At 35.0% G+C, this 27,167-nt stretch overlaps 2 protein-coding genes and 1 pseudogene across 2 annotated transcripts; 2 read left to right on the forward strand and 1 right to left on the reverse strand.

Annotated features, from left to right (window-relative positions):
* Positions 1–455: 455 nt before the first annotated feature.
* Positions 456–3,819, forward strand: LOC139844601 (serine/threonine protein phosphatase 2A 57 kDa regulatory subunit B' theta isoform-like). Its single transcript, XM_071834834.1, has 2 exons — positions 456–2,067; positions 3,332–3,819. The coding sequence occupies exons 1-2, from the start codon at positions 880–882 to the stop codon at positions 3,659–3,661; spliced, it is 1,518 nt and encodes a 505-aa protein (XP_071690935.1). The 5' UTR covers positions 456–879; the 3' UTR covers positions 3,662–3,819.
* Positions 3,820–4,428: 609 nt separating this feature from the next.
* LOC139844602 (protein HHL1, chloroplastic-like) lies at positions 4,429–7,178 on the forward strand. Its single transcript, XM_071834835.1, has 6 exons — positions 4,429–4,705; positions 5,674–5,811; positions 5,911–5,997; positions 6,069–6,116; positions 6,227–6,369; positions 6,998–7,178. Exons 1-6 carry the CDS (start codon positions 4,436–4,438, stop codon positions 7,008–7,010), a joined length of 699 nt encoding a protein of 232 aa, XP_071690936.1. The 5' UTR covers positions 4,429–4,435; the 3' UTR covers positions 7,011–7,178.
* A 114-nt stretch (positions 7,179–7,292) lies between these two features.
* LOC139842354 (cytochrome P450 71AP13-like) lies at positions 7,293–9,449 on the reverse strand (annotated as a pseudogene).
* Between the last annotated feature and the right edge of the window lie 17,718 nt (positions 9,450–27,167).

Below are 27,167 nucleotides of genomic sequence, written 5' to 3' on the forward strand. Positions count from 1 at the left end.
CAAGGTTTTTAACGAGGCAGTAATTTATAGTTGATCTTCAACAAAATAAAATTGCTATCCAAGGGGGAGTGTTATAATAATAATAATAATATAGATATGGATAGTCAATTTTGGTGTATACATATAGTCAATTTTGGTACACAAAGTATGTATTTTTATATTGAGATTTTAGGCTATAAATACTCATGAATGCAAGCATTAAACTTGCACCATTTCTCACACTTACAAAGTGTTTCTTTCTTTCTCTCCATTATCATCTTTGTTCTTACAATTCATTATTAGTATTCTAAATCAAGAATCAAATCACTAAAGGTAGTTATAAGCCTACTGAATTATAACATCAAGAATCAAACCACTAAAGGTAGTTATAAGCCTACTGAATTATAACATCAAGAATCAAACCACTAAAGGTAGTTATAAGCCTACTGAATTATAACAAAAACTAGGTTTTTATTTTAAAGATTTGTCCATTATCTTTACCTTCAAGTCCCAAGATAGTTAATTTCCAAGTGGGGTTTTTTGTGTGTGTTTGATTTCAAAAGCAACAATCTTTCCCACTTTAGGTTCTTGATCCATACCCAAAACTGTAAAAACTTACTTATGTGGCAAATTCTGAAAAAAGGGGCATTGATGGTGTTTGGTATTGTTTCTTTGAGTTTGATTCAGATTAGTGGGTTTCTGACGTATAGTTCAGATCTCTTTTTGGTGTGTTTCATTATAAATTTGTAAAAGTTTTTGATTTATGTCTTTTTATGAAACAGTTTTTCTTTTTATCAATGATGGGTTTTTAGATTCTTGTGATTTGGATTAGAATTAGAATTGGAATTGGAATATAAGGGGCTTTTCCAAAATTTCAATTGGATTCTTGAAATTCAAGAAATGATCAAGCAAATACTCAGCAAGGTTTCCAGGAAACAATCAAAATCATCAAAAAATCAAGATTCTTCAGGTACCCAAAACCCTAATTTAACCTCTTCCAGTTCAAAAGGAAGTAATTTTGCAAGTGGGAATTCAAGAAAGCTTGTGAATTCTGATATATCAGCCCCATTGAATACTCGATTCAATCCGAATGAAAAGAATTATCGAAATGGAGGGCCTGTAAGTGTTTCTTATGAATCTTTACCAACTTTTAGAGATGTTTCAAGTAGTGAAAAACAGAATTTGTTCATAAAGAAAGTAATTATGTGTTCTGTAGTGTTTGATTTCACTGACCCAACTAAAAACCTCAAAGAAAAAGAGATAAAGCGACAAACTTTATTAGAATTAGTCGATTTCGTGGCTTCTAATAATCTTAAGTTCACAGAACCAGTTATGCACGAATTTGTGAAAATGGTATCTGTAAATTTGTTTAAAGAACTCACTCCACAACCTCGCGATACCAAAATCTTGGAATCTTATGATTTAGAAGAAGAAGAACCATCAATGGATCCATCATGGCCTCATTTGCAAATCGTTTACGAGCTTTTACTTAGGTTTATTGCAGCACCCGAAGCAGATGCAAAAATAGCAAAAAAGTTCATTGATCATTATTTTGTTCTCAAGTTATTAGATATGTTTGATTCTGAAGATCCAAGAGAACGCGAATATTTAAAGACGATTCTTCATAGAGTTTATGGAAAATTTATGGTTCATCGACCGTTTATTAGGAAATCTATTAACAATATCTTTTACAGATTTGTTTTAGAGACTGAAAAGCATAATGGGATTGCTGAACTTTTGGAAATTTTAGGAAGTATTGTGAATGGGTTTGCGTTGCCTTTGAAGGAAGAACATAAATTGTTTCTTTCTAGGTCTTTAATTCCGTTACATAAACCGAAATGTTTAGCAATGTATCATCAGCAATTGTCGTATTGTATTACTCAGTTTGTTGAAAAAGATTGCAAATTGGCTGATATGGTGATTAGGGGTTTGTTGAAATATTGGCCGGTTACAAATAGCTCGAAAGAAATCATGTTTTTAGGTGAGCTGGAGGAGGTTCTTGAAGCAACGCAGCAACCAGAATTTCATCGGTGTATGGTGCCATTATTTAAGCAAATTGCTCGTTGCTTAAACAGTTTGCATTTTCAGGTAACTTATTTTTTCCTTGACTTGTAAGTTTACTATAATCAAATATGCACTTATTGATTAATTGTTTGGTCGTTAGCCTTTCTGCAATATGGCATCACACTCTAACTAAATGGTTTTAATTATTTATTTTATTAGTATTAGTTTTTCTTTTGTTGTCTCTTTATAAACACTAAGCATTTGATCTTGTGGTTTGATTACGTAGTTATATTATGATTGTTGCAAGTTGTGACAGTTGAAAACGAAGTATCATGATTTAGAAATCTTAGGTTACACCTCATATTCAGCCCAATGGATAACTAACATTATTTAAGATGAAAGTGGGTCCGCAATCACTGTTTTCGATTTTCATTACTCCATTCCGTGGGACCATCATTGTTTGTTTCTTACACGAAGTAATTGGGTCCCGTAAATGAAATGCTTACGAAATGGAAATGTTAATTTTTCCAAACAAGTGTTAAGCAGTATAGTTTAAGTCTCCAGAGTCTTGTTTTGTTTTGTTTCAACTACATAGCAAAAACTAGATGCGATTAAACAAATTAGGGGGGTTTAAATGAACAGTTAAAGATGGTTGTCATGCTTCTTTAATCTAATCATTTTAGCTTCTCTTTAGGATAAAGATAAATATCAATGCTTTTAGTTATAGGATAAAGATGGTCGTCATGATCCTTTAATCGAAATCAGTGATTGAAACTCATAGTTATAAACTCATCTAAAGGTCAGTATTCAATTTTTTGACAAAAGATGACATAATTATGACTTTCCTTTTATATATTGAGTTTAGTCTTGGTAGTGGGATCCACAAAAGAAGTTAGTGTAAATTTTTGTTTGTAATATCCCTGATCTTTATTTTGTGGGTCTCATCTTCTTTTTTTCACTGTAAAACAGGACCTAAAAGATAAAAATTTGTTAATAAACTCGCACCATTATTGGTGTAAAGAGTAAGATAGAACATCATCAAAATTTTAATAAATAGAGGCTCTGTTACTGACTTACTGTTAAAGATCATAATAAGATGTAGATTTCGATGATCCTATTGTCAAATATTATAGATTTATAAGGGAGGTGATCCGCACTGTCGTACACCACCTTTTTTAGCTATACTCCAATAAATGTGCATTAAAGTGTTATACAGTACAATACTTTCAATCACATTTGGTGGCGTATGGCTAAAAATGGTGGTGTACGATCATATCCCAATTTTAATGGTCATGATATATTTGATTGTAAATTAATGATTACATCACTTTTTTTACGTGTATTTCAGGTGGCAGAAAGAGTTCTTTTCTTTTGGAACAACGATCACATTGAGAGTTTGATCAGACAAAACCGCAAGGTAATATTACCCATAATCTTTCCTGCACTTGAAAGAAACGGACGTTATCATTGGAATCAAGCTGTGCATAGTTTGACTTTAAATGTTCGTAAAATCTTCTTTGACCTTGACCCTGAATTGTTCAACGAGTGTTTACTCAACTTTCAAGAAGAAGAGGAGAAGGAAGAAAAGATGAAAAGTAGACGTGAATCCACATGGAAACGGTTAGAAGAAATCGCTTCGAATAAAGCTTCGAGTAATGAAGCTGTTCTTGTGAATTAAAAGTCCCTTAAAATGGTTAAAAATTCCAGCTTTGTATTCCCATTTGGGAACCGTACAAGTTTATTGTAAATTTTGGGCTGTTTTTGATGTTGTAGGATGACAGTGGGTTACATTTTGTATTATAAACTAGCCTAAGCAATGCATTTGGAGGTCTTATATCTTCCATTCTTTTTTGTTGTTGTTTTGTGTAAATTGCTTCTCTTAATTTTTTTAAAATCTGTATGAAGTAAAAGCATTGGATTAAGTTTAAATTTTTTTTACCATTTCAGAAAGTGTATTTTTATGGGATTTTTCAAACGACAACTATTAGGCCAAGGGCCGTCATCAAATAGGCTTAAATTCATTGTACAAATCACTATGCTTAAATTCATTGTACTAGTCAGTATGTTTAAAATCATTGTACAATTCAATAATCGTCATTTAAAAGATCATTGTACAATTAAATAATTGTTATTTAAAAGTCAAATGTAATCGCTATGTAACTTTAAGTACATTAGTGACAACCCGTTGTCGATAACTTTTTTTTTATCTCCCTATAAAATGATAGGAGTAAACTAGGTGTACTTTACAACTTAGCACCCTATGGCTCATAATCTTGTTAAAAGAAAATGCACTTTAGTGTTTTATCCTTCCACGTGTATGGTATACAAACCACTTATATATTATGTCACACGTAACATATAGGAGTAGTATTATACTTCATCAAAATTCCCTGGATAAGATTCCTTCATTCATCATATTAACTGAAGAACATAACATACAACAACAACAACAATGGAAGTTTGTATGTCTCTAAAACCACACTATTCACTTCCCAGAACAACAACAACAACAATTGATGATTCACAGTTAATCATCAGACACTCATTTTCATCATCACAAATTCAGAAAAAACAACATGGAAAGAGTTGTAGATTAATGGTGATTGAAGCTAAAGGAAAAAAGGGAATGCAAGCAAGACAGTTTCAACGTCAAATGCCAGCTATGCCTAAAATTGAAGATGATGGAAATCCAAGATTTGTTATTTTCATCCGTATGGCCAATGTTAGTATATTATTATATTTCCAATTCACTCATTCAATATTCTAATTGTTGAGTACAGTATTTCATATATTATTATAATTATATTACCTAGTGTTTGGGGTCTTGATATCCTTACAAGACGTCCCAGGTTCAAACCTCATTGTCAGCATATCTCATATCTTGGTGGTTAGGGAAAATGGTCGGAAACGGTCATGTGATAACCCCGTTAAGCCCCGTAAATCCCCGTACATGTGAGAAAAAAAATATTCACCTTCCTTGTGTAGCGTGAAAAGGGAAAACCTTATCCGTTTATTGTTTAAGACTTGTAGATACCAAAATGGCAAAGTGGATTGGTAAAACCTTATCCGTTTATCGTAATCAGAGGCGTATTCGAGCATGGGCAACTGCCCAGGGCCCAAAAAATTAGAAGTGCCCAAATTTTGAATATTTATTTAATAATAAAACAGTTGTTTAATTCTTCCAAAACATATGTTTCGGCAGGGATATGCAAGCCCTGTGTTGACTTTGTCAACCCATCCAGTCGCACCCCGTATGCCACTGGAGCCTAGCGAAACACCTTCACCCATAAATCACCACAATATGCCAGCACCCAGATTCGAGCCTGCGTAGTCGTCATTCTTCCAACACTTACATATGTGGGACCAAAGGGATCACAAGGGCCGGGTACCGTTGAAGCAATGCTTCGTTGGTAAAACAGTTGTTTAATAGTTAAGTAAATTAAATAAAATATTGTCGAATAAATATTTGATAATAAAACAATTTGATACGGTTGTCTTGAAAACTTCTTTCGTATTAATAGATTTTAGTATACTATTTTTTAGCTGTATGAAAAAATTTAACGTGTATAAGGGCCAATTTTTTCCCCCGCCCAGTGTCTACTAAATTGTTGAGACGACCCTGATCGTAATTGTATGACATTTGTTATGTAAGTTTAATAAAAGGTGTGAGGCTGTTTAACACTTTTGCAGGTTTATTTATGGTATCCTGTTAGTATAGTAGCAGGAGGCACAACAGCAAAGATCCTGCTTGCAGGCAAAGATAACTTTGTTGGGAAATACATTTACAAAGACACTTTATCGAAAAATCTTGCAGGAGTCATTTATAAGGTAAGTTCTTTTGAAAAGTATTAATTAAGTCATTAAATTATGTCAATTTGTTCAATACATTTATGATGGGATCTATTATTTGTTTCGTTACTCAAACAGGACGAGAAGGAGGTTCAAAAAACAGCAGTTCGTCAGCATCGTGTGTTGCGCGCAGCTACAGATTTCAGATATGGTTACAAGATTGTGGTATGTTATTGTTTCCGTCGTTATATGTATAACTGACGTCATTTACGTTAATTACTCATGTGATTATGCAGGAAGGTACCAACATAAGAGCGGCACTAGCAAGCAATGATGTAATCGAGGTATTAATCCATGCTTGTATGTCCACAACTAAAATTATGATGTAAGATTATATCAGGTAATTGATCTAAGAGTTCAAAATATGAATATTTTTTTTTTTTTTTTTTTTTAGCTCCCAACAAAAGCCGAGCTGAAAACAGTGCTCGATAAGGTTTTGGATTTCTTTGGAGATGCCAAAGAGTCATTCGGGAAACTGACTGATCTGACGTCATCATCTGACGAGTCCGAGGAAACCACAAGTGACGAAAAATCTAAGTGAGTATTGTATTTACGGAAAAAAGTTTATCATTTTCAATATTAGGTAATAATATGCTTACCACCGCTAGTGGTGGCAAGATGGGCGGGTCAGGCAGATTGGTAACCGGTCAAAATGGAAAACCATAAAAAAAAAAATTCCTGTATTAGTAAAGTGATTTAAATGGTTGTATGCACTTCAATATACTTTGACCAACTTTACATGTAACTTGTTGAATTATTTTACCTTAACTAGGCTATCTTAGGATGGTAACAGTTTCCTTTTTTTATCAATACATACTCACTCTGTTTTGATAATAAGTATTCACCTTACTATTAATATCTCATTCCAGTTGCAAAAAATAACTATTGAATATCACTAAGTTCTCCAATTTGCCGTCATTCACTTATATATTTTAATAAAATTCAGTCAAACTTGCTTTAAATATGACAAAACTAACATTTATCATACATATATCATATGTATCGGATCAAATAAAAATTGTTACACAACACTCGTTATGAGACGGAGGGAGTAGTATATATGATCAAATTACCTGAATTGACCGTTTCATATTCATAACATCCAAATAGGTCTGAGTTTCCACCACTAACCACCACCGGTCAACTTATTATTAATTATTAACAGGATTAAAAGCTGAGTGTGAAGACAAAAGAGTGATATGCAGATTCATCCCATACCCTCTTACAAGCAAAAATATTGAAAATGAGGTTTTGTACACGAAATTTTAATGCACATTTTATTTCAAATATGTGTTCAATAAACAGATATTTGCATTTTATTGTCACAGTACATAGTCTTTGTTGCCCTTGTATGTGTTTCATACAGGACTAGTAACTATTATGACATTATTATTGAAAAGTACTTATGTACATACACAGAGTAAACAGCTGGTTGTGTTTATATAGGCGAAATCAGAGCATTATATATCTTTCTGAAGCCCATTGTTGTTGTATTTAGTTGGCACAAGTATTAATGGGATTTTTTTCCTAGTAGCCAGCCCGAAAGTCTCTTCCAAGTCAACATCATCGGGCCCCACCCCGTTCGGTAGTTTCCAATCAAAGTGGTACAAAAGTCTAGCCAAACACAATTCAACTGTAGCCAATCCGAATGGATTACCAGGACAACCACGTCTTCCACCGCCAAACGGTAAAAACCGAAAATCTTGACCATGAAAGTCAACCTCATTTTCCACAAACCTTTCGGGATCAAAAACCAAAGGATTCTCCCACGTGTTTTGGTCGAGTCCTATGGCGTACATATTGATTAGGACTCTGGTTTTTGCGGGTATATCGTACCCTTCTATCGTACATTTCTGCATTGATTCGCGTGGTACGGATAGTGGGACACTATTATGAAACCGCATGGCTTCTTTTATTACTGCTCTTAGGTAATTAAAATGGTGAAGGTCGCTTTCTTCAACTTCTCCTTTGCTTTTTGATACGCTCCTGATTTCGGTTTGTGCTTTCTCTAGTACTTTTGGGTGTCTTGCTAGCTCGGTCATGGCCCATTCCATAGTCGCACATGTTGTGTCAGTCCCTGCTAAGAACATGTCCTGTACAGATTATGTTGTGTCAGGTAGTAACGACAACAATGGCAGTGTAGTAGAAACAGGTAGGGGCACCTGCCCCATCTTGATTTCAAAAAAAAAAAAAAAAAAATGTTACACTAAACAAAATAATTACTATAAAATAAGGTTTTTATTAGTGTTTACCCCCGTTAATAAATATTTATTAGATTTAGGCAACCTCCCCATTTATAGTCAGTCAGCCAGTCAGGTTCAAGTTCCGTCCCTGAACGACAAAACATGAGGGGCGGATCTAATATAGCTTGAGTGGTAGAACGGGACACCAGTGGAATACGCGATGCAATTGGATTTTTTTTTGGGTTTTTAACTAGTGTTATCAATGGATAGTGTAAATTTTTTTAAGTGACACCATTGAAATAAGCCATCTAGTAAGAAACTTTTTAGGTATTTAATCAGTGACACAAGTGACTACCATTCCTATATTCGCCTCTGCAAAACATTGTTACAAACCAAAAACTAGAAGTGGCAATATGGGCGAGACAGGGAACAAGTCAAAAGCGTTAGGCAATTTCGGTTGAAGCAGGCTGTTTTACTATATATAAGATCAAACATGATTATGTATTACTATATATTAGACTGGGCTTAGACATATATTACCAGAACAATAGCTTTAATATTATCATCAGTGATCGGAACTTCAAGATCATCTTGTCGTTGAACATCAAGCAAAGCATCAACAAAATCATCACACGAGTTCTCCCTTAATTCTCCTTTCTTCATAATATGATCATTAATGATATATCACAAACTTCTCTCAAACTCTTTTAGGATCTTCATCATTCTTCTTTTCGAACCAGTGACCGAATTAACCCATTCCCAGGCAGGATAAAAATCCCCTAAAGAAAACCCGGCCAACAACGCTAGTGTTTCATTTAGAATCCTTACCAATTCACTCCCTGATTCATCTCTATAAACCGTCTTGCCAAACGCCACTCTACACAACACATCATTCGCTAAACGAAAAAACATGTTACTAACATCAACCTCGAGTCCACACCGAGCTGAAACAGTTTGTATCAACCGATTCACTTCCTCACTTCTAATGCTTTGGAATGATTTGACCCGTTTTGGGCTAAGTAACTCGGTGACACATATTTTTCGGGCTTGGCGCCAGTACGGACCGTATGGGGAAAAGGTGACGTCAGTGAAATTGAATGATAAGTACCCTGCTGAAACAAGTTGGGGTCGGTTACAAAAAATGTGATCATGTTTTTTGAGGATGAGTTCAGTTATTCGAGCTGAGAATACGACAATTGTTGGGACATGCCCAAGTTTAAGGTACATAATTGGCCCGTATTGGTCGGCTAAACGGGTGAGAGATTTGTGGGGTACATTTGAGATGAGGTGGAGGTGGCCGATGATGGGGAGTTTGGGTGGTGATGGTGGCAGATTGGTGGCTGGAGGAGTTGGTTTATAATGGTGGAACCAGTAGGCAATGGTGGTTAAGGATACAAGGGTCATGAAAAAAACTGTAAGGGTATAATCCTCCATTTCTTTTGCTAAAAATGGGTTGGGTTTGAATGTTAGTTATGGGTTGTTTGTTAAGTAGTACTCTGATGCATATAGAGGATTTTTTTTATATATAATATTTATGGAGTATTTATAAAAATGGTTTTTCAAAGTCAAAAATTACAAAAATAGGGAAACCGGCATTTCAAATGCCGGTTTGCAACTTGTCACCCCAAATCGGCATTTCAAATGCCGGTTTGCCTACGTGGCATTCGAATGAAAGTGAATTTGATGTATATTCGGTTAGTATTGGGCCAGACTCAAAAACAGATGCTAGTATTGGGTCAGGCTCAACCACACAATGTGGCCTAATAACAGATGATGCATATTTGTATGTTGGGATAAGTGGGCTGGTAGTACTTTGGGATGAGCATAGGAAAGGAGTCAGATTACTTAGCTGGAGCCAAGCACGTGTGATTGAAGAGGAAGTCAAAGGAGTTGGATAATATTCAAACTCTATTTGTTCTTATCTTTAATATTTGAACTTATCTTTATATTCCCAATGTATTTATTTTGGTGCAAACTTAGTTTTAAGCTGAGTTTTTTTTTTTTTTTTGCACCCATAACCTGAAGCTCTGATACCAAAATAGTGCAACTTTAATCGTGACAAACTACAAAATAGGAATATGCAAGAACAATTGAACATAAATATGCACTTAAACCCTAAACGGTTTATTCTTTATTCAACGATTTAATAATCAAAACAAAAAAAAAACTCAGCTTAAAACTAAGTCTGCACCAAAATAAATACACTGGGAATATAAAGATAAGTTCAAATATTAAAGATAAGAACAAATAGAGTTTGAATATTATCCAACTCCTTTGACTTCCTCTTCAATCACACGTGCTTGGCTCCAGCTAAGTAATCTGACTCCTTTCCTATGCTCATCCCAAAGTACTACCAGCCCACTTATCCCAACATACAAATATGCATCATCTATTATTAGGCCACCTTGTGTTGTTGAGCCTGACCCAATACTAGCATCTGTTTTTGAGTCTGGCCCAATACTAACCGAATATACATCAGAATTACTTTACAACTTTGATTTTTCAAAAATATAATGAACAATCTTAACACGAAAACAAGATATCAAAATCGGAATATTCGAATGAAAGTGAAATACCAAATATAATAGAGTTAATTAATAAATAATTAACTTGAAGAACTTGCGGGCATAGCCCAACTGTTCCCCCCATGTACTTTGTGTCATGGGATAGGGAGAGGTCATGAGTTCGATCCTTAGGGATGCCATGATTTTCTTTAAAACAATTGAACACTAATAATGGTGGTATATATTGACCCTATAGGGAGGTTTTACCGGATTCGTTCATTTATCTCTGCCCATGAACGTGTGTGATACCTGATGTTAAAAATTTGTCGTTCAAATAAAAATTAATTAACTTGAAAAGATCTTCATATTTTCCAACCACAACTTACACTTTCGACATGCACATTTATTTTTTCTTTATGATCAAAACTTTAGTAGCTAAACTTAAGTTTTTTGAGAGGGCAAATGATAACATGAAGTATTGCAATAAATAGGCCCACAATCACTAACTTTCACCATTGCAAATCTTAGCTATTCATATCTAATTACTTAAAATCTACTAATATAAGAGTAATTATTTAACTAATATGTTTCCCTTGATGTACCCGGTCATTCTATGAGTCTCGGAGGTTGTGGACGCCTTGCGTTTGAACCTCAACAGATGGGTATTTAACACAGGCGATGTTCGTATAGATTCATCGCGGAGGTTTCCTCATGATGGGCAATAGGACTGTAATAGTTCGACCAAGGTTGAGTGGGTTCCGATATCGCGTTCGAGCTTCCATCAGTGACTCTTAACCGTCGTTAAAAAATTGTGTATGTTCTGCAATTCATTCACTATCAAAGGATAATTATTGTACAAACATATAACAATTTTATCTATATTATAGTTCCTTCATATGATCAAATACATTCACTATCAATTGCAAGTACATATAAAATTCGATGAACAAGAGTTAGACTATTTTTGTGTCAAACATTCATTAAATTAAAATAGATAAAAAGATTTAAAATGTAACAACTGATACAGATCTGAAATCTGATTGACAAGACTAAGGTTTATTTGTCAAAGTTAATCACCAAAAATCGAATACATTGCACAAATACGAAACTAGGGCCTGAACTGTTTAGTGTGTTAACTCTCCCAAAGAAAACCATAATAATCCTTAACTCCTCCCTTTTACTCAGTCGTCACCATTTGTTTCCAACCTTAATTCTCCTCCTTCTTCGCCATTCGCCTGAGATCTAGTTTGTAACCTTCATCCATTTCTTCCTCTTCTACTGGCATTTCGCCGGTGACTTGACCTCTCATCTTCCATTTTCTTTTTCCGGCAACTAAGTGGTTCTCCAGTTGTTTTACTTTTTCTGGCCGTCGTTCTCGTGGCGGTCTTAGGAGGTTGACCGGGATCCTCAAGGTTCGCCAATATTGTTTTCTCTGGTCATAGATCTTCTTGTTTCCTCTCCGACTCGTTTTTGTAATGCCTTAACAGAGTCTCTCCTACCACCGGTATGGATGACGTTCTCTCGCTCGATGGTGCCTCCTCTTCAAGTCATACCGATTCATGTGATGGTCAAAAGTTCAAACGAGAACCACAAAAATGGCGAGAACTGCGAGAACTTTTAATTTACGAACATTTTCACATGTGAGTATATTGAATCACCCATAAATATTGATGAAAAATAAGAATGAACATAAAATAGTTTGAAAAAACTTATATTTTACCTATATAATCAAATATATATAGTTTCTCGTTCACATGTGCATATTTGTTTGCGTAACATGTGAACACTTCCTATAATTAACAGATTAACATGTAATTTGTGTTAATGAACATATGTTTATTGTTGATATGAACATTAATTAACATTTGCACGTAATTTATTGCATTCAAATGCATAAAAACTATGGAATTAAATAGTTTTCTCGGTTCTCACCTTTTTTGTGGTTCTCGTTTGAACCTGCCCCTCATGTGATGTATGTGATGTATGTTTAAAAAGTAAGTGAAAAAATTACGTCAGTAGTAGCCGTGGTTTGTTCATTTTATCACCATGGCACCTAATGTATATTTTTTTCTTCAATGGTACCTAGGGTTTCATTGTATTACGCTAGTGGTACCAGGCCTTGACGTCTGTCACTTGTATCCGTTTAACCCCTCACATGCGTGGCACATGTGACGGTAATTTCGTCCATGTAAATTAATTAACTCCTTATACATTATACAGCCGTATTATACAAAGGAGACGTGCATCATTGGCATTGTAACCAACCTACGTTGTTTTTCTTCTTCAACAACTTGAAACACCAAACCCTAGAATTATTGTGAAGTGTTAACAATGGATACAAGATTATACCAGATGCGAAACGAATTAAACTCATTTATGGTACGACTCTTTTTTTTTTTTTTTTTTTCTGTTACATTGCTGTTGTGGAATTGAACCTTGAATTTATAGTCCTTTGAATTTTATGCAGTTTTGTAATTGAACCTTGACTGATGTTGTTAAATTAGTTAAAACAGTTTAAAACAGTTTATAAAAAATGGTCATTTACACAGTTTAGTACTAAAACAGTTTATAAAAAATTGTTTGGTCTAAATTACCACTTGTTAAAACAGTTTATAAAAAAAAAGAAAAAAGAAAAAAAAAAGTTTGACCATTCACACAGTATACTACTAAAACAGTTTATAAAAAATTGTTGGGTCTAAATTACCACTTGTTAAAACAGTTTATATAAAAAAAAATGTTTGACCATTTACACAGTATACTAGGCAGTTTATAAAAAAGTGTTGGGTCTAAATTACCACTGGTTATAACAGTTTATAAAAAAAAAAAAAAAGTTTGACCATTTACACAGTATACTACTAAAACAGTTTGGAAGTTATTGAAATTGGGTTAAAATAGTGTTTTAGGTTTTTGGGTAAAAATAACACCATTTGTTGACTGACTATGACTTTGGGTTAAAATGACCTACTATGTATTTTTAAACACAAAGGTACTAAAACAGTTTGGACCTAAACATGTTAAGACTCATTTTATAGTGTTTTAGGGTTTTGGGTATAAATTACACCATAAGTTGACTGACTTTGACTTTGGGTTTAAATGACCTACTAGGTATTTTTAAACACAAAGGTACTAAAACATGTTGGACCTAAACATGTTAAGACTCATTTTATAGTGTTTTAGGGTTTTGGGTAAAAATTACACCATAAGTTGACCGACTTTGACTTTGGGTTTAAATGACCTACTAGGTATTTTTAAACACAAAGGTACTAAAACATGTTGGACCTAAACATGTTAAGACTCATTTTAAAATGTTTTAGGCTGCATTCTCGAGATTTTTTCATGAAAGGGTTAGAGATGATAGCATATATGATTTTTGCTGTGACTACAATCAGCCCATTTTTGGGGTGATTGTGAAGGAAAAGGAATGTTGTTGTATCAATATAATAAAAAAGTAAACGTTTATAATTTTATATTTACTATTTACTCAGTATTACTCTTCAAAATTTCCAAGTCACCATACAACCTCTTTGTTCACGGTACAGCCTCTTTGTACAAACAAGTTCTCTGTTTACTCCCTATTATTTTATATATGTTATATATATAAACACATACTCCGTATATCAGTTGATTAAAATGAAAATAAATAAAATGTATTACTAATGAAATTTATATGTAGTATTAGTTATCGAAATTACAATGTTGTTAACTTGCTGTAAGGAGCAGATGACTCAATAAAGTAGCACTTGTTAATATACAGCAAAGATTAATTATTTGTTCGTTAATTTTTTCCTTTTCGTCTCTTTCGTTTCACTTTTAACTCGAGAATATGTGTAAAATATTTTACACTCCATTCTTTTCCTTCCTTTTATTCTCTTTTATTTTCCATTCCATTCTTCTCCACCCAAAAAAAAAAAAAAAACTCGAGAATGCAGAGTTAAGTTTTGGGTAAAAATTACACCACTAGTTGACTTAGTTTGACTTTGGGTTTAAATGACCTACTAGGTAACTATTTTGCAAGCTGCACTAAACAGGTTAACACTTTAACAAAAACTGTTTTAGCATTATGCAATTTGCAATTTGCAAGTGCAATTTGCAAGCTGCACTAAACAGCTGCACTAAACAATTCGCAATCACAGTTTACCAAATGAGTTACAATGTCACTTAAATTTTTACCTCTTAGAGTGCTCCCAACCATGACACAATGTCTTCCAGGACTAACCAACCATTCAGCGCCACATCAGCACCTCCATCTCACTTCCTTCCCAGGACTAAATCCAGGACTAAACACTCCCAACAAAGACACTCCTCCTTCCATTTTTTTATTTTCTTTTTGAATTATTTTATATTATCAAAAAATTACAATTATTTAAATAAAACTAAACTTTTATTAAAAATTTAAAAACATTACAATAATTCAAATAAAAAAGTACATTAAAATAAGAAATACAATTAAAATAAAAATACAATTAAAAATAAAATTACATTAAAACATCAATTAAAACTCCTATTCTTCATCGTCGTCTTCTTGATCTTCTTCGTGATCTTCTTCATCCTCGTCATCGGGAATGTGTGAAGGTCCGACGTCTTCTTGGTTGTTTGGATTTCTTGTTGGATCATGTCGTATGCGATAATTTGGTGGAAGATTATGTATGTGTTCTACAAGCATATGTTTTAGTAGTTGATGAATGCCCGCATATCTTATTTCCGCGTCCACTCGCATATGCGCTTCAACCCTTTCTTGGAATGATCTCGTAGGTCATCGAACCGGACGATAATTCTCCTCGAGTCCACAAAATGCACGGCCGTTGTCCTCGGTTATCATATTATTTAATATCACACATGACAACAAAATCCTTCTAATTTTGCGGATATAATAAGGTCGTGCCGGACGTTGAACAATTTGCCATCGACCTTGTAGTATTCCAAATGCTCGTTCAATATCTTTTCTTGCCGATTCTTGATACCTTTTAAATTTTTTTTTGTTTCGGGTCTATCGGATTTTTGAACGACTTAACTATTGTAGACCATTCCGGGTAAATTCCATCCGCCAAATAATAACCCTTAGTAAACGTACATCCGTTAACCGTATACGTACATGGTGGTGCTTCACCGGCTAATAACTCACTAAACAAGTCGGATTGATTTAGCACGTTGATATCATTGTTTGATCCGGCAGTTCCAAAAAACGCGTGCCAAAACCATCCATCGTACGATGCTACCGCTTCAAGCATACAATCAATACTTCCTAACATCCCCGGAAAACCATGTATTTGAGCATGTTTAGTGGTCAAACGTTGCACATCTTGTGCAGTTGGTCGTCTCAAATATTCGGGACCGTACAAGTGGAAAATACATTTGCAAAAATTGTTTAAACAATCATATGAGGTTTGTTCACCCATATGCAAATACTCATCAAAAACATCGGCCGAAGCGGCAAAAGCTAGTTGACGTATGGTGGATGTTAGTTTTTGAACAATATTAAAACCAAGTAATCCGGTAGCATCACGTTTTTGAATAAAATAACTAAAATATTTAGGAACCGGAGTTTGAGAAAAGTTCAATATACCTTGACAAATACGAAGAAATAGAGGTTTGCTCATTCGATAACGATTACGAAAATAATCGTCCGGAAATGTGGGATTGTCGGAGAAATAATCATTCCATAAAGCCAATGCACGACCCTGACGATCTCTATGTAAATATCTTCTAGGTGCCCGTGGTATTTGTTCTACTTCTTCGTTATCACTTAATTCATCTAGCGCGTCAATGGCTTCGAGTGCTCGATTCGTAGTCGTATTTCTGATCGATAATACCATATTTACGTCGGGCTCGGAGTCGGAACTCATTTTGTTTATTTTTGAGTATAAAAATGATGAATGTGGTAGAAAATATGAAATGATAGTGTATGTTTGTGTATATAAAATGAGTTGTTTGGTGTGTGTGTATATATAGTGTAAAAAAGAAGGGGGAAAAAAAAAAACTAGCCGTTCAACTAGCCGTTATGTGTATTTTTTTTTTTTTTTTTTTTTTTTTTTTTTTTTTTGTTTTCCTCTCCCAATTCCGTCCACAAAAATGCTCAACATAGTAAACAAGCAGGGCGAGATAGGCTGGACGCGACCTGGGCTGAAGGTGGGCGGAAGTGGTGCCAACGGCGCCCAGGGTGGGCGAGCCTGGGCGGTGGCCCTGGGCTAACCGTTGGGAGCGCTCTTACAATGAACAAACATCATAGAATTGAAATAAAATACAATTCAGTATAACCATTTGTTAGATTACATTAGATAACAAATGCAACTTCATAATCAGATAACAAATGCATACCAAGTACATTACATAAAAATTGCAATCATCTAACTACAAAACTAAAAATCCAATCATAACAAATTGAACCAAAATGATAAACAAAAGAATCTTCATCATCAAATCTCGACATTTAAGGCTTTTGACCACTGCTTCAAGCTTGTTCTTCGACTTCAACAAACCTCGTATAACAATAGCTACTCGATCACCCATGATGATTTGAAATTTAAAAAAAGAGAAACGATATGTGTTATTGGGAACCGATTTGAACTCGTTGTAAATTAGGGTTTATAATTGGGGATTATTAATCGACGAAGATGAGATCAGCCATATGTTTTATATTGTACCAAATATTCAATATGACAAAATTACCCTCACATGTGCCACGCATGTGAGGGGTTAAACGGATACAAGTGACAGACATTAAGGCCTGGTACCACTAGCGTAATACAATGAAACCCTAGGTACCATTGAAGAAAAAAATAAACATTAGGTGCTATGGTGATTAAAAGAACAAACCACAGGTACTACCGACGTAATTTTTTCAAAGTAAGTGCACAGTAGCAGCATCAGATATATATAGTCCTTTTTAAATCCTAATTCCTAATCAATACATATATAAAACATTGAATTAGACCATTAATATCATAATATAATCCGGCCTATCATTTGTTGTTTACATGAATCAGTGAAATCCATTGTATTTTTTTAGGCATGCTCACATCAGGCAATTGTTGTGTAAAGAATCTCATCAGCAAAATTTAGAGATTAAGATGAATTGAATTGATTTACTAACACAAATTGAAAACTCGAACTCCTTTCAGTAGTCTTTCTACATGCGTATAAAAGGGTAAGTACTTCAAACTAGTGTATCTCTTCATGTGCTTTTATATATATATATATATATATATATATATATATATATATATATATATATATATATATATATATATATATATTTTTTTTTGGAAAAGGGGACGGTACCCTGACAAACTTTTTTCATCAAATATAAAAAATGACATGGAGGGAGTGTTTCGAAGTGGACACCCCAAAAACTTTGACAATCAAAGCCTATACTATGAAATCAAAAACCATACATAACAGAAAATGCCTAGAAAAAGAAAAGACACCTTAATCTATACATCCACCAATACCAAAGAAATATTCTAAGACCTATCAAATTATGAAGTCTTCCACCCTGCAAAAAGAATATCACAATCCATAACATATTGAAATACATACCTGATAACTTCAAACAACTCCAGAACTTCAAATTCTTTAAATTAGCCTTCATGTTTGACTTTGTTTGACTTTGTTTCTTCAAACCTTCAAAACTTTTATTCTTCATGTTCTTGCATTCCTCTTTCTCAATATTTGCATTCTTCAAATCCTTGAGACTCATCAACATACCTGTCACTTAAAGCATACCATTCCAAACAACAAAAACAAGCATATTCATCTTTCCTTTTCAAATTTCCTATAACTTTATCATATTTGTCGATTATCACTAAATACCACCAAAACAACCAACATACAATGTTAGGCATTTGAAGGGCCACCAAAGACACCAACAAAATAACACTAACACCTAGTGACTTCGAGCAAATCAAAACCATCATCACACTACCTCCTGCCAAAGTAAAAAAAGCGGCCAATCCAAAAAAGTCAACAGGATCAAAAATATGGTATTGCAACCTACATCTCCAGTGCAAAACCACATTCTGATCTAGAGACCCATGGATGACCTTCCAGTCACCAATCACTTGGGCATTTAAGCTCACCAAATAGATTTGATAACATAACATCCGCCAATAGTAATACTGATCGGTCCATAATTCATGCTTATATTTGTGTTCTATTGATGAGGTTTACATGACTTTGATGGCGAAAATGAGGTACTTTCAAAAGTTTTCGTGTATTTCAGCAATTGCAAGTGGTTATTGCGAAAAAGTGCGAAAAACGGATGAAATCGTAGCAAAATAGCACTTGGTGTAAAATTACTTTAGAAGTAGCGTAAAATTACTCCAAGATCAATTCTAGGGTAAAAATATGCTCCTATGACGTAAAATTATGTCATGAAGAAATCAGGAAGAGAAGAAGTCCAGACATTTTAGTGTAAAATTACTTCACAATATGTGCTTGGCGTAAAATTACTCAACCCTGGCGTAAATTTACTCCGCGTCTTGTTCCAGATTTCAACTTATCACGAATTTTAGAGGTTTTCGACTTAGGGAACAAGTTTACTAATAACTATAAATAGGGGACCCTATACACACGAATTTGATTCATTCCCTATTCAATTTTAGCACCCAAAACACAACCCTAACATAAAAGTTCATCATTATTTCAAAGATTCAAGTCGAGATCAAAGAAGTGTTCTTCAATATTCATCACAAGATCATCATGTTCATCATCACCAACATGGGCGGCTAGTAATCTTTACTTTTTTCTTTTCATGAACGATTAAGAAATGTTGTATTCGTTCAAGTTTTGTGTGATTTGCAATATGTAATGCTTATGCCTTTTGTGTTATGAGAATTGTGAATTGAACAAGTTTTATTTAATGCAAGTTGATTATTGCAAGAATATTATTGTTACTCAACATATTGTGCTTAATATATTTTATTGCTAAGTAGGTTAAGGATAAAGACAAGTGTTTAAGTGCCATAATTGTACCCAAGATAATTGCTCTAGTAAAACTTAAGAATTTTTGTCTATGAGATTTAACAAGAACTTGATAGCACACAACTTGTTTGAATGCATGCATATCTAATCGGGATTGAAAAGGAGTAAAGGCTTTCTAAATCATTATTTACAGCTCTTGTTTTTTTATTTGCTTATGATCCTTGCTTTAAATCACTAAAGTTACATCTTGCTTAGTATAATTATTAGATTAGTTATTCATTTAGTTAATCACTTGGTAATCACAAAATCAAATCCTAAAAATTGTTTGCTTTTAACCATAATTTTCCGGGGAACAAATCCTATTTGCCCTAGCTAAGTTAAAGTATTTAGGTCATTTTTGATTGACACTTCGACATCGATCAAATGACCTGAACACTCTAACTTAGCTAGGGCAAGTAGGATTCGTTCCTCTAGAAATTATGGTTAAAAGCAAGCAATTTTCAAGATTTGGTTTTGTGATTACTAAGTGATTAACTATATGAATAACTAATTTAACAATTAAACTAACCAAGATGTAAACTTTAGTGATGAAAACAAGGATCATAAGCAAATAAAAAAAGAACATGAGTTGTAAACAATGATTAAAAAGCCTTTATTCCTTTTCAATCCCGATTAGATATGCATGCATTCAGACAAGTTGTGTGCTATCAAGTTCTAGTTAAATCTCATAAACAAGAATTCCTTAAGTTTTGCTAGAGAAATTATCTTGGGTACGATTATGGCACTTAAACACTTGTCTTTATCCTTAACTTGCTTAGCGATAAAACGGATTAAGCACAATATGTTGAGTAACAATAATAGTTTTGCAATAATCAACTTGCATTAAATAAAAAATTGATCAATTCACAATTCTCATAATACAAAAGGCATAAGCATTACAATATTGTAAATCACGCAAAACTTGAATAAATACAACATATACTAATCGTTCATGAAAGGAATAAAGTAAAGATTACTAGCCACTCATGTTGGTGATGATGATCATGTGATGAATATTGAAGAACACTCCTTTGATCTTGACTTGAATTTTTGAAAGAATGATGAACTTTGTGTTAGGGTTGTGTTTTGGGTGCTAAAATTGAATAGGGAATGAATCAAATTCGTGGGTCTAGGGTACCCTATTTATAGTTATTAGCAAACTTGTTCCCCAAGTCGAAAACCCCTAAAATTCGTAATAAGTTGAAATCTAGAACTGGACGCGGAGTAAAATTACGCCAAGGTAGAGTAATTTTACGCCAAACACATTTTGTGAAGTAATTTTTCAGAGTAATTTTACGCTGCAAATGTCTGGACTTCTTCTCTTCCTGATTTTTTCATGACATTAGTTTACGCCATATGAGCATATTTTTACGCTAGAATTGGTCTTGGAGTAATTTTACGCCACTTCTGTAGTAATTTTACGCCAAGTGCTGTTTTACTACAATTTCATCCGTTTTCATACTTTTTTGCACATACCACTTCCAATTGCTGAAATACAAGAAAACTCTTGAAAGTACCTCATTTTCACCATCAAAGTCATGTAAACCTTATCAATAGAACACAAATATGAGCATGAATTATAGACCATAGACCGATCAAATACCCACTAAAATGATAAAGAAACAACATTGCCAGTTTGACCAACCATAGTCAGAGGGGCATTTCAGCAAAACATAATACATACCCCTTGCCATAACATCATGACTTAAAATGGAACAAAGGCCTATATGATGCCAAAGAAACACCCAGCCCAAAAGCACATTAATCATCATTAAAAATAGAGTCCTGGGTGTTCCAATATTCAAATTCCATAAGTCAGCGGCAATAACAATCTGCCTATTCAATCTAATTTTCAACCCAAGCAACTTAAGATGAATAGTGTTCTTAATTAGATCCACAACAACAGCAGCAGACCTAGATTTGCCCTGAAACAATCTAAGATTCCCTAACTTTGCCAAACATAGTACACACAAGCACCAACAACAAGTCTTTAAATAAACACTTTAGATAGATTTATTGATGGTCCTACTTTGCATGAACACAATAATATCAGATTAGCGATTAGGTGCATAATCAATTTTAGATTAACTCTTAAAATAATCCCACACCTCCAAAGGAAATTCACACTCAAAAAACAAGTGATTATGACTATCTTTTTGATTATGGCATAAAGGACACTTAAGCTTATCAAAGCTCTCCACTGACATGTACTTATCTTGTGTTTAGAATGTAAACCAACCCAAGTAACAAAGGAATGCCTAGGAATATATTTGTTGGGTTTTAATGAGTTTTACAAATATGAGGAATATTATAGTCCAAGCCCAAAGCCCAACAATTTGGCCCATATGCAAGTTTGACTTGGTCTTGCATATTAGGGCATATACATACTCAAGTTGCAGCCACTTTGTTCATTAAGAGAGAAGAGAGTTCAAGAAAAAGAGAGAAAAAATCCCAATTTCCGTCACTTCTTACAGCAGTCCAGAAAACCTTCGATCCCCGGAGATCCGACCGTTGAATCTTTACCATTTTTGGGCTGTGTCTTCCTGACATCAGTGCCAAGGTTTTCAACCGTTGAATTCGTCTAAAAAGGCTTGTAGGTCGAGTTATTGCTGCTGGAGCAGAGAGCAGTTTTTGGGTGATTTATTCCTCTTTTGTCTTTATTTATTTCATATACTTGTTGATTATTCTTGTTCAAGAGTATGATGATGTTGTATACCTCTAGTTGATCTAGAGAAGGATTATTGTATTGCTCTCCTTGTTGATGATAGTGGAATTTAAGTGGCTTACGAGTCCCGTGGTTTTTACTCTCGATTTTGAGAGGTTTTCCACGTAAAAAGTCTCGTGTGTATTGTGTGTGCTCAATTATTTTGTATTTGCTGATTTGGGACAGAATTGGGGCTGATTTGTGGTGATTGTGGTATACCTTATTTGTTAGTTTTCTCACAGGTTCATATGGGTCGGGAAATGCTTGTCAAACGGATGTTTGTTTCCGTTTTGTAGATTGCCCGTTGTGACCATTTTCCCATCAAATTGGTATCAGAGCTAGGTTATTTGATTTGACTTGTGTGAAAGATGGAAGCTAATACAAGTAAAATTATTAGTTTAAATGGTTCAAATTATCATGTTTGGAAAGGTAAAATGGGGGATCTTCTTTATGTGAAAGATTATTATTTGCCTGTTTTTACTGAGGATAAACCTGAGGAAAAATCTGATGCTCAATGGAAAATTTTGCATAGACAAGTATGTGAGTATATTCGGCAGTGGGTTGATGATAATGTTGTGAATCATATTACTGGGGAGACTGATGCTAAAGCCTTATGGAAAAAGCTTGAGCAGTTATATGAACGAAAGACTGGGAATAACAAGTTGTTTTTAATTAAGCAGATGATGGCTTTGAAGTATCATGATGGGACTCCTATTACAGATCACCTAAATGCATATCAGGGTATTATAAATCAGCTTGCAGGTATGGGTATCAAGTTTGAGGATGAGATTCAGGGTCTCTGGTTACTTGGTACATTACCGGACTCTTGGGAGACTTTTAGGACACCTTTGTCCAACTCTGCACCGAATGGTACTATCACCATGGAATTGGCTAAGGGTAGTATTTTGAATGAAGAGATGAGAAGAAAGTCACAAGGTTCCTCTTCACAGTCAGATATCTTGGTCACAGAAACGCGGGGGAGAAGTCATAGTAGAGGTCAGGGTAAAAGAGGCAATCATCGTAGCAGCTCACGCAAAGGTAAATTTGCTAATGTTGAGTGTTATAATTGTCATGAAAAGGGGCACACAAAGTGGTATTGTCCAAAGTTGAAGAATGAGAAGAAAAAGGCATATGACAAGAATAAACAAAAGAAAAGTGATGGTGGTGATGATGATAAGGTTGAAGTTAACACTATTACGGATGAATTCTTTGTTTGTATTGATTATGATATGATTAATCTTACTCATGATGACACGAGTTGGATTGTTGATAGTGGTGCTACATGTCATGTTGCAATTTGTAGAAATCACTTCTCATCTTACACTCCAGGTGACTATGGATTTGCTAGGATGGGTAATGCCGGGTTATCAAAGATTGTTGGTATTGGAGATGTTTGTTTGAAATTTGACACGGGAATGGAGTTAGTTTTGCATAATGTAAAACATGTTCCGGATATGAGACTTAATGTTATTTCAACAGGCATTCTTGATGATGATGGTTATTATAACAGTTTTGGTAATGGTATTTGGAAACTAACTCTTGGTTCTATGATAGTGGGAAGAGGCAAGAAAGACTCAAGATTATACATCACGCGTCCAAAGATCATTCAGAACATTGTTAACGCAGTGGAAAATGTTGATTCTACCGAGTTGTGGCATAAAAGACTTGGCCACATGAGTGAAAAGGGGATGTCTATCTTGTTTAAGAAGAATGTGTTGTCGGGTGTTAGTGGTATTGATTTGAGTAAGTGTTCTCACTGTTTGGCAGGAAAACAAACCAGAGTTGCGTTTAAGAGTCATTCTCCTTTTCGAATGGAGAACATACTTGATCTAGTTCATTCGGATGTTTGTGGGCCTATGAAGACTAGGACACTTGGTGGATGTTCCTACTTTGTTACATTCATCGATGATCATTCCAGGAAGGTGTGGGTTTATACCTTAAAGTCAAAGGATCAAGTATATGAGAAGTTTAAAGAATTTCATACACTAGTTGAAAGGCAAACGGGGAAGAAACTCAAGTGTATTCGGACTGATAATGGCGGTGAATACATTGGCAGATTTGATGCTTATTGTAAGGAGAATGGTATTCGGCATCAAAAGACTCCACCAAAGACACCTCAGTTGAATGGCTTAGCAGAGAGGATGAACAGAACTTTGGTTGAGAGAGTTAGATGTTTGCTTTCACATGCAGGGTTGTCCGATTCCTTTTGGGGTGAGGCTTTAAATACGGCAGTTCATATTATTAATCTAACCCCTTGTGTTCCTTTGCGTTTTGATGTTCCTAACAGGGTTTGGAGCGGTAAAGATGTTTCTTACCATCATTTACGAGTTTTTGGATGTAAAGCTTTTGTTCATGTTCCCAAAGATGAGAGATCAAAGCTTGATATGAAGACTAAGCCATGTGTATTCCTCGGCTATGGTGAAGATGATTTTGGGTACAGGTTATATGATCCAGTTCAAAAGAAACTTATACGAAGCCGAGATGTTGTTTTTACAGAAGATCAGATGTTAAAAGATGTTGAGAAGACAGATTCAGTTCCTCAGCCTAGTACTGATCTTGTTGATTTGGATCCAGTTACTCCACAACATGTTGGAGATGATGTTCAGAATGATGAACATGGTACTGATGTTGGTGATGCTCCGGAGCAGGTAGAGATTCCAGTACCAGATGTGCCCCCATTTGTCCCACTTAGGCGGTCTACTCGAGACCGTCATCCTTCTGTTAGATATTCTGCTGATGAGTATGTATTAGTTACTGATGGGGGAGAGCCAGAATGTTATTCAGAAGCAATGAAAGATGATCATAAGAAAGAGTGGGGTGAAGCTATGCAAGATGAGATGAATTCTTTGTATGAGAACAATACTTATGACCTGGTGAAGTTACCTAAAGGCAAAAGAGCTTTGAGAAACAAATGGGTATTCAAAGTGAAGACAGATGAGCTTACTTCACAACCAAGGTACAAAGCTAGGTTAGTCGTTAAAGGATTCAGCCAGAAAAAGGGTATTGATTTTGATGAGATTTTCTCTCCGGTCGTGAAGATGGGATCTATTCGAGTGGTTCTTGGGTTAGCTGTTAGTCTTGATCTTGAGGTTGAACAGATGGATGTCAAGACTGCTTTTCTTCACGGTGATTTGGATAAGGAAATCTACATGATGCAACCTGAAGGTTTTCGGGTTAAGGGTAAAGAAAATTATGTTTGTAGACTTCAGAAAAGTTTATATGGGTTGAAGCAAGCACCGAGTCAGTGGTATCAGAGCGGGTTAGCCCAAAATTATGATGTGGATTAATCGCCCTAGTTCGCCAACGATAATGGATCATTGTGTGTGCCTTATATCAAAATATCTCCCTGATTTGGACTTGGTCAGGTTGAGAGTTGCGGGTAATGGCCGGCGATATAAGATGAATGGATCCTGTGAGGAATATCGTTGAAGGGGAGGCCTGGTGATGTGGTCTTCGGTTTGAGGGGAGGATTGTTGGGTGCAAACCCAATCCTACATTGGTTGGGGATAAATGTCAAGATCAACATATAAGCTCATGAGTGTCTCTCTCTACTACCAATTGGTTTTAGAGTAATTTGAGAGCTCATGGCTTATATGTTTGGTGCTTGTTGGGCTATAACCGGTCCTTTCAGTGGTATAAGAAGTTTGAGTCGGTTATAGGAAAGCAAGGCTACCGAAAGACAACTTCAGATCATTGTGTTTTCTTTCAGAGGTTTGGTGATGATGATTTCATCATATTGTTGTTATACGTTGATGATATGTTGATTGTTGGTAAAAATATTAAAAGAATTGCGCAGTTGAAGCGAGAATTGAGCAAGTCTTTTGCTATGAAAGACTTGGGACCAGCAAAACATATTCTTGGCATTCGGATTTCTAGAGATAGAGGTGCTAAGACGTTACATATATCACAAGAGCAATACATTGAAAAGGTGCTAAGTAGATTCAACATGAAGAATGCTAAAGTGGTTAGTTCCTCTCTTACAAACAACTTTAAGCTAACATAAAGAGATTGTCCTACTTCAAAGGAGGATGTTGAGGAGATGGATATAGTTCCATATGCGTCAGCAGTTGGTAGCTTGATGTATGCTATGGTGTGTACTAGGCCAGATATAGCTCATGCGGTAAGTGTTGTTAGTCGGTTTATGTCAAATTCGGGTAAGAAGCATTGGGAAGCGGTTAAATGGATTATGAGATACTTACGAGGTACTTCAAAGTTGGGTATCACATTTGGAAATGGAGAACCGATGCTTTTTGGTTATACAGACTCAGATATGGCAGGAAACAAAGATAACATGAAATCCACTTCTGGATATTTGATGACTTTCGCAGGGGGAGCAGTTTCATGGCAATCAAGATTGCAAAAGTGTGTTGCCTTATCTACGACCGAGGCTGAGTATATGGCAGCAACAGAAGCGTGCAAAGAACTTTTGTGGATGAAAAGATTTTTACAAGACCTTGGGTTTAAGCAATCAAGATATGCGGTTCTTTGTGACAATGAGAGTGCGATTCACTTGGCTAGAAACTCTATGTTTCATAAGCGGACAAAACATATTGATGTGCGGTATCATTGGATTAGAGAATGTCTTGAAGATGGGTTGTTTGAACTTGATAAAGTTCATACTGATGATAATGGTTCCGATATGCTCACGAAGGCTTTGGCGAGTGAGAAGCTCAAGATATGTTGCTCGATCGCCGGGATGGCGATCCTTCCTCATAATTGAAAAGGGGGAGATTTGTTGGGTTTTTAATGAGTTTTACAAATATGAGGAATATTATAGTCCAAGCCCAAAGCCCAACAATTTGGCCCATATGCAAGTTTGACTTGGTCTTGCATATTAGGGCATATACATACTCAAGTTGTAGCCACTTTGTTCATTAAGAGAGAAGAGAGTTCAAGAAAAAGAGAGAAAAAATCCCAATTTCCGTCACTTCTTACAGCAGTCCAGAAAACCTTCGATCCCCGGAGATCCGACCGTTGAATCTTTAC

Source organism: Rutidosis leptorrhynchoides, chromosome 4, assembly GCF_046630445.1.
Source record: "Rutidosis leptorrhynchoides isolate AG116_Rl617_1_P2 chromosome 4, CSIRO_AGI_Rlap_v1, whole genome shotgun sequence".
Lineage (NCBI taxonomy): Eukaryota > Viridiplantae > Streptophyta > Magnoliopsida > Asterales > Asteraceae > Rutidosis > Rutidosis leptorrhynchoides.